Here is a 9,462-nt window from a genome sequence, read left to right on the forward strand (position 1 = left end):
ACTAAATCTCAAAATCAACTCAAATGCCATGCAAAGGTCACATTACAAGACTTTACGACACCTTAACCTTCTCACAATTTAATGAAAGAACATGACCTTTCTTTGGGTTTTCAAACTGAAAAGTAATCATAAGATGTTTTCATAAATGAAAATAGATTGATAGTATCAAAACATTGATATATAATCAATATTTTACTGTTATATATATATAAATATTATCTACTCCAGAATTTCTAAAATCTTTCTTCTTTCAAATAATACTTCCCTTAATTACAATAGTAATGAGAAAAACAAAGCTGTTTCTCTAATCATTCTTGTAAGAAGCCAATTGATTCTACACATTGCATTTCCTGAAATGGAAAATGTTTCTTAAATGTATTCTTTAATTTCCATTTTTCACCACCTTTTTTTAGTGAGTGAAATTGATTTCAAGTTAAATATAATTTGATGTATTAATTTTGAATGGTTATTTACTTATTATTAAATTATTAACATAAAAAATACTAATTATTAAGGAAAGGAGAATTTAAATTTTAAAGGTAAAAGTATAAGCCAATTGACCTACAAGGTTGAGAATCATTCATTTGGAATTTGACCATGCAAAACCGCCAAAACCAAAGAATTGATGTTCTTTAGTGCTCATCTAAACAAAGAACTCTAATTATTTCTTATTAAGATCTGAGACTATTTTCTAAAACAGTACTAATTTGAAACTGAAAATATAAAACAAATTAACAAGCAGGAATTTATTTCCTTCTAGTTTTTAAGAACTGGAAATTTAAGGCTTGTTCATTGAAAGAATTATACAGAAACCAAGGATCATGCTAGTGTCTAAGAAGTGATACTTCTTATCTCCAAAGCGACTGCTTTAAAATATGGACAAAAAATGTTTTAAAAAGGAATGGAATATCTTCAAATCAAGGAGGTGTCAAAATATAACAATTTTTCCAGGTTCTTGACTTTTCATCTAGTATAATATATCAATGCTGCCAAAACCAATGTTGGTGAAAGGTAAATAATAAAATTATTAAATTGTTCTCTGGTTGGGATACTATGGGTTGTGTTAGAAAAATCAACATTTCTTACAAGCACTACTATAGAAAATATTTTTAGATCTTAATAGGAGGTAATTAGTGAACTTGGTTGTTTAGGTGAACATTAAAGAACATCAATTCTTTGGTATTGAATGGTCAAACTCAAAATAGATGAATATCAATCTTGTAGGTTAATTGACTATTACTTATACTTTTAAAATTTAAATTGAATTACATTCATTCATGGTTTATTAATTTTAACCAGAAGAATAGACACTTGTAATGGAACTAGATAAGCAATAAAATTTTAGATATCACTGAGTCAGTTAATTTTCAAAGGACCCATAACAATGTTTTCCCCATTAAGCTAAAGATTAAATTTGGGACAAAAATCACAATCATTACCTTGTAACATTGCTTGTAGGTTATTTCAATGGTTTACTTAATAAAAAAAGTATTAATACTTGTTTGAAAAATCATCAATCGATGTTATACTCAATTTGACAAAACTCATTTAATTATTTTGTTATATTTTGAAATCTGATTATTTCATATTTGGAAATTTAGAATACCCACTAACCATTGATTAATATGCAAGTAGTTAGATTGATGCCTCATAGATGGCGCCATAACCTATACCGACTAATCTCCGTTCATTGATCATGAATTATAACATAAATAATGAAGATCCTCACTCGATAGATTTCATAAATTAGATATAATTGAAACAGGACCGCTGTAAAAAAAAAAAATCTGCGCCAGAAACTTCATTCAGAATTTTACGATGAAAATTCACAATTCCTAATCACATAATTATTTTTACTGCTTAAATTAGATCAAAGTTATTGACATACGCTCGCTCTAAAGTGATAAATAAATCCCACAACGGATCCTTTTCAATGGAGGTCAGGCCTATTATAAAGCGGGGTTTCCACTGTAGCGGTGATAGTGACAGTAAGTTTGTAATGAATGCGAAGATAGTTGATAGTATTACTAATCATCAAGCTTGCCAAAAATCCAAGACTTGTACAAATGTTTGGTAAAAAAAGGGAGCAAACAATCGTCAGCATCCACACTTTTGTTTAGTTCTTTGGAATTTTTTCGGCTATTACATTCGAATTACTTTATTTTGATTATAAAAAGGAACAAAATAAAGATAGGCCAAATGAAAAGAAACAAATATCAGTAATGTACGTTGTTCATGACAAAAATTCATACAAATAATACTACATAACCTATAAATTCAACTTTTGTTATTGAATTTGTATTTAACCTTTTTTAATTTAATTATCTGTACCTATAATGTCTTTATAAATATATTGTTGTGCTATGTTAAATCAAAAATAAACTACTAAAGTTAAGATTGTAAACAATGTATTTACACCAAATCGATACAATTTTAAAGTATAAGTAGTGAACAAGATATTATTTATTGAAATTCTTTAATTAATTACAACACAGAGAGCACAACTATTTTTCTGTCGTTAGTTCTATATCAAGACTAACTGAATACTAATGTGTGGATTCAGCACAAGCGCTCTTTGTGGCCAAAATTCGATAATCAACGAGTCGGTTGCAAATTTAAGCCAACTTATTACAAGTAAAGTAATTATATCTTCCAAATTCCGTATTGAGTTCCATGAAGCTGACTACTAAGGGTATAAAGATACTATCGACAGAATGGTTCATCCGAAAGCATGTTAAGGAACCACGTGCATTCTGGAAAAGTGTATATTTCTCGATGTAAAGAAACCAAAAAAAAAAAAAAAAAATTAATGAGATATTAGGAGATTCGTTCAAGATATAAAAGGTAAAACCTACGAATCCAAAAATTTTAATGCAACTTTTAAGCACTTATGGGGTAATGTCATGCTCTGGGACTTGGATACTGCCATGTTATAGCCCAACTTCATGGAGCTGATTTCTCACAATTTGGAAAGTATAGTATCATCTTAATATGATACGATATGTAGGGTAAATTCATGATCACTCATTTTAAATTGGGTTTCGGGTGCTTTTTGCACGATTCCATGTGATCCATGCATTGTGACCAGGACCTGTTTTTTTTAATATCCATTGGTCAAATGAGATAGTAATATATCATTCTGCGACATTCTACCGATACCTCATCAAATCAGTACTTTTTGATTTTTCAACCTTTTGCATGTCATCTTTGTTGGTCAAACATGATCCTGTTGATTTACGTCCCATTTTATTTTTTTATACTGACCATTTTTCTCACTTTGTGTTTCTATTTGACTAAGGGATTATGTATTAAATGAAAAGTATGAGCTTATAAAAAAGTAACAATTTATTACTACGTCAATTGCACTGTATTTTTACGATCAATTTACAAATATGGTTATTAATTAAGTTATATGGTTTTATAATTTTCTTCACAGGTAAAGATCGACGAGAACATTGTTTTTTTATCACAATGGTTAGTTAATTACTTTATCCGAGAAAAGCATAATATTGAGCTATAAAGAAACGAGAAAAATACAAACAAACTATGAGAATTCACCTTACTTGATATACGAGAAAAACCAACTGATTCATGAGGAGAAAGATAATTAATTCGAACTATTTTAATGATTAATTATTACACTAGTTTCAATAATAAATATGGTTCAAAATCAAATTAATAAATAATACTTACAAATTCGTATATATTGTAATGAAAATTCTGACACTCTATAGAGGAAGAGGCAGATTCCTCAAAGGTGAGGTGAGAATCGATATCAAATGTTAGCCACGTCATTGGCCTGGCAAAGGTCGTTATCCAAACCTCAGCTATTGATAACAACGAGTTTTCAATCTTATTTTATCTAATTTTGCTAATATTTTATGCTATAAAACAATATATTTAATACGAATAAACGATTTCTGAAATATATAAGTATTATATTCATTGATATTTACAAAAGTATTAACTGAAAAATACAACTAATAAGAATTACAATAGCATGGCACAAACTTGTGTAGGACCATTGGTAGAACTCCAATAACATTTCTAGATTATAAGGTCTCGAGGCCATCTTCTTTTTAAACGCCTTGGAGGAATTGAAGAGGAAACAAGGTTAGAAACAAATGGATTTGGTTGAATAGGAAGTTTATCATGGAAGGATTGACATTTGATTCTGACTATATCTGCTCCATTATGAAAATTTAGGTCGATATGGATGATTTTATTTCTGACAAAGTTAAAAACATTGAGGGTTTTACTAAGGACTTCAGACTGCAAGGATTAGACACGAGAGGAATTCGATGGTGAATTTTTTTATTTATATTAAAACTTTTAAATATTTATTAATACTTTTTTCTTAATTTATTCTAAATTATTGTTGGATGTGAAGAAATCAGGATGAAATCCCACAAATCTAATAAATTTTATTATTATAAATCACAATATATTGCAAACAAGTTTTGGCTTGTAATATTTTATTATATTGATATTGCTCAACGAAGTAGCTGAATGAATTTGTATTGTTGAATAATAATATGAGTATGAACATTATTAAAAAAAATAATGAGTACAATATAGAAACTATTTGGCCAGACTGACTATTATTATTAGTTTGGCGCAACTTATTATTACGTTGACGCATCTAGGGCCCTGTTTCACAATGAAAGCTAATAGTATTGGTTCAACATAAAAGTCTAGAAACAACGTGTTAATTACACTAATACTTATTTTTTTCATAATAGGGAGGACTATTAGTGATATTACAGGAGTTAAAAAGTACTAAAGTACAAGTTACTATTATACAAGTCAGTGTAATTGTATTAAGTTAAATCGACAAGACTAATAGTATTAGTTTGTACCTTATTATGAAACAGGGCCCAGGCCTCCTCAACCAGCAAGTTTTAGTGCCCTGTTTCATAATAAAGAACAAACTAATAATAATAATCTTGTAGTTTGTATTTGTTACAATGTGACTGACTTATACCATTCTGCGAGGTAATTTTTTAATTTTAAACTCACATAATATCACTATTAGTCGTCCCTATGATGAAATAAAATGAATTAGTGCTTGTACTTTACTGTTTGTGTACTTGTACTTATGGACTAATACGGTTGGCTTTGGTTATGAAACAAGCTCCTACGCTGCTGCCTTCCAGCTGTAAACTCCCAACAAATTTGACCTATCTTAGAGTGGTAAAATATGTTTTGAGGAGATTCAAAGTTGATATTTTTTTTTTTTTTTTTTGTGAAATTGGTTATTTAGCTTTTGGCCAACTAGAGACGACATATATCAAGATTATTTTTAATTTTCTCAGTGTGGTACATTTAAGTCGTCAATTTGTTGTTCGAGGCAACTCTACTACTAGAAATGTACATAAATATTGACAATTAATTCAAGTTTATGATATAGTTTGCGTAATAGACTTGCGTGAACTGAATAATTCTAACAAGCTCGATTAAGATTTAGCCTGTTGATAACAAGTTCAATGGCTAATATAAGTTGAAATAATTAGGACAAATGTATTGTACACAAGAGACCGTAGATAGGGTAAGGCACCTTATCTGCCTCTGAAGTCTGGCAAGGACAAAGTTAGCATACTCGTGCCAGAAGTGGTACCCACCCGGACAAGTAACGACACTGGGCGGATAAAATTTTATTTCTTGGTGGACCCACGGATCGGAGGATACTCGTCTTAAGCTGGAGAACATAAGGTCGCTAAACTCCAAATCAAAATTATCTATCAGGCTGCGATGGCTGCTTCATTGTTGGAAATCGTCATCTTGCAGGTTTATGCTCTGAGTGAACTTTGGAACGTTACTGATGAAGAGGAAATTCAGTAAATGAATCAGTTTCAGCACTGCTAAAGGTTAAAGAAATTGTAGATGTTGGAGTTGAGGCTTCATCTTAACGACCTCAAGTCTGAGCGATCCCGAACGGTATTTCCATTGAAATAGGAAAATTATGAATTATAAATTTCTTTCATATTTTATATGTACCTATTGTTTACTACAACCAAAAATAAGATATGGATATTTTTTTAAATAAATAACAAATAAATATACTTAAACATTCCGCTTTATGTGCTAAAGAAATGCATTTTTAGACTTGATTTATTTATTTTTTAAGTAAGAGACTTATTTTTTTCTCGCTATAAAAATTTGTATTTCTCGAGATGGGAAAAACAAATATCAAGTTTTGTCCTGCCAGTAATACAACAGTTTAACAAATGATAATGATGCCGAGTAAATACAAATGCGATCAGGAGAGATCGGTATTTTTTGGCTTTTTCCGACTGCTACTTCGGTCTCTTATTTTTAGTTGTTCCTCCTTTAGTTATTCAATAACTTCTTTGATATTTCATATATAACTATTGTTTATTATTATTTATTTCAAATAAACAAAATTAAACGTACATTGGAGTAAGATTTTCTAAAAATTCTGCATTTAAACTGATACTATTTCAATGTCGATAAGATATAACTAATATTAAATATCGTTTAATTTTACATTGATATACTGAGTTTAATAAAAATCGAGAAAATCGATGAAGTGGCAGAAAAAAATTCTGTAACATCCCACGCATACACATTCTCTTATATATGTAATTTCACTATGATCTCTCACACATAGACCTTTTTTGGAGACTAGCTTATTTGGACTCAAGAAACCCCAATATGTGTAATCCTCGAGGTAACTCGAATTTAAAATTTGACACGATCGCAACACTTCCCCCTCACCATATTTACCCATTCTATACACAGGTAAGCGAACGAAATGGATCAAAACCACGAAAGGATGCTCAAAGGAAAGAAAATTTGGAGTCAGCGTTTGAGGAAAAGCAATTCATTTGACGATATGGTTCTTAAAAGTCTGGAATCCTGTAATCATCTCATAACAAGTTTACTAACGAAAGAATAAATAATCAAAGTATGTCTTATTCTAGCACAACGGCTATTGGCGTTTCTGTGAGTTCATTAATGTATCTTGAATCATTTCTAGGTAGGACGTACAATGAAATCAATAGCCTGGTGGATTTGGTAGCTTAAAAAAAGCTTTTGTTAAAGTGGTTAAGACATGTAGTAAAAAAATAAATATATAGACTTGTAGAGTAATTCAGTTTAGGACAGTTATAATAGTATTTTCTAATACACTTACCATGTAAACGTATTTCTGGTGGTTCGAAAATTCTTACTAATCACCTAGTTAATTTAATAAAGTAACAAATCATGTTTTTTTTTTGTTTTGTTTTTTATTTTCGTCTATAACTCAAAAGCGGTGCATCTCTGCGTTAAACGTTATGATATAAAAAAACATAGAGCATTTTTTTGTATCGAATTAGTATCATACATGGCTTGTTAATTGGGTGAAGTAGTATACCGTAATGGGCAAAACTAGATTCGGCCGGTTGAGAAAAAAAAAATAATAATAGAAGAAACAGGACAGGAACCACTGATAGAAGATACACATAAGAAAGAATTAACCTGGTTCAGCCATATGCAAAGAATACATTCCCGAAAATAGATATATGTATATGGATGTATACAGAAAATAGATTCCCGAAACGTATATGTATATGGACGACTGAGGAGTAAGAGAGAGGACCTCATTTTCGGAACAGCGGTGTCTTGTAGGCGAAGTCAAGAAGTTGGCCACGGATAGAGAAGGTTTTAAGAAATAAATCAAAGCTGTCCCGACACTGTAAGGTATATGGGTTGGTAAAGAAGAAGTAAGTCGTAAACCAAACAACAGAACTTGTATTATAAATCTTTCCAAAATTGAGGTATAGTATTACAAATGAACATAATACGGAAACACATTTATGTTGTCCTAAGGAGCTAATTAGTTTAATCAAGTAACAAATTAAAATGTTTTGGTCTTTCTTTTGGTTTTCGCCATTAAAACCTAAGAGCTGAATTCTGAAGATTATATATATAAAAAATAAAATAAAATAAAAAAAGGAAAATTCAATTATGCTTTGAATGAGTAACGTTATGTAATAATTCAGTGAAGCGATGTGGTCGTTAACTTGTAGTACAGGTGACTGATTGTATATGGTCTTCAACAGACCAAGCCATATGAGCTCAAGGTTTACTACTACTACATCACTTGGTATCATATCACTTCCAATTATTCTGTTATGGTACTCATTCTACACATAATTTAACTTTCTTTAATTTGTTTTATTATCATTTTCACTATAATCCACCTCTTAGGATTTATAAGCGAAAATGAGAGAAAGACCTTGTTAAATTAATTAGTTAATTGCAAGAGTTTTAGAACCAGCAGAAATTCGGTTCCGTATTGTGCAATAGAAACTAATTAACTAAACTAATTTTAAAATTATTTGCGAATCTATGCAAAAAGGAGTCAATGAGTTTAGGTAAATAATTAGGTAACTTACATTGTTTATTTTCCAAGTTTTATATATTGCAATTATATATTTATATATTATTTATTATCAAAGGCGATGAGAAGAGAGATAGCGAGAACAAGGCCGCACTAAGGGTTGAGAGGGATCAATGAAGGGCCGGACGGGAGGGGAGAGGAGGGGAGGGGATGGGATCGAGCGGCGGAGGGGCAGGCGCAGTCGGGGGTTCGGCTACGGTCTGGGAGGATGAGAGACACCAGCAACAACATGGCCGAGCTACAGTTCGAGGCCCCGCTGGCCAAGCTCGAAGAGGCCGAGGACTGGGGGCACGGCGATGTCAAGCCTGCCGAGGACATCAACCTCAACCTCAACCTCAAACCTCAAGTGGACAACGTGAAGCAATGCCTATGCAGCCCCGTCACGGGGGAACCGGACAACTTCACCGAGACCTTCTCTGGCAGCTTGGAGGACCTCGTCAACACCTTCGACGATAAGATCACCAGGTGCTTCTGCAATTACGATGAGTCCGTCGAGAAGCTGGCTCCGGTCCAGGTCCGCTCGCAGGAGGAGATTATGAACGAGTGCCAGTAAGTAGACCTATCTTATCTCTAACAGGTGTCCGGCTATAGTATAGTGTCAGAGGCGATAGTTGTTTCCATTTAATACTGTTTGCTACCAGTGACCTCTAACAGTTTGTTTATATGTATGCCTATCTGGAGCCTTCTTGACAGGAATGAACAGATGCCATAATACGATGTCAAGCCTATTCCTAGCCCTTGCTTCATTTAGACCTCTAACAATCAATTCCAATTCAGTTCATTCTATTAAACTATATAGAATTCTTGCGGCAAAAGTAGTATTTTACACATATTAAAAATAGAATAAATAAGATTGTTTAATATGTCTATGATTATTATTATTATCATTATTATCATTCACTATTTATCAATTAATCCAATCTACAAATGCCATCATATTAGTGTGTAATATAAATAGTACATATTTTATTTACTGTTATTTGAGGTATCAGAGTAGAAAGATAGTTCATTGATTAATATGAGCATGAGCATGTCACTTACCATTTAGTATATAT

At 31.6% G+C, this 9,462-nt stretch overlaps 1 protein-coding gene across 1 annotated transcript in view; it reads left to right on the top strand.

Annotated features, from left to right (window-relative positions):
- The first annotated feature begins 8,577 nt into the window (after positions 1-8,577).
- Positions 8,578-9,462, top strand: part of Unc-76 (fasciculation and elongation protein Unc-76) — a 133,131-nt gene continuing 132,246 nt past the window's right edge. Inside the window, exon 1 of the mRNA XM_014420969.3 lies at positions 8,578-8,956. Within this exon, the coding sequence (XP_014276455.1) occupies positions 8,616-8,956 (341 nt within the window). The 5' untranslated portion in view covers positions 8,578-8,615. The remainder of the gene's footprint in view (positions 8,957-9,462) is intronic.

Source organism: Halyomorpha halys, unplaced genomic scaffold (genome assembly GCF_000696795.3).
Source record: "Halyomorpha halys isolate HHAL.00 unplaced genomic scaffold, Hhal_1.1 Scaffold299.1, whole genome shotgun sequence".
NCBI lineage: Eukaryota > Metazoa > Arthropoda > Insecta > Hemiptera > Pentatomidae > Halyomorpha > Halyomorpha halys.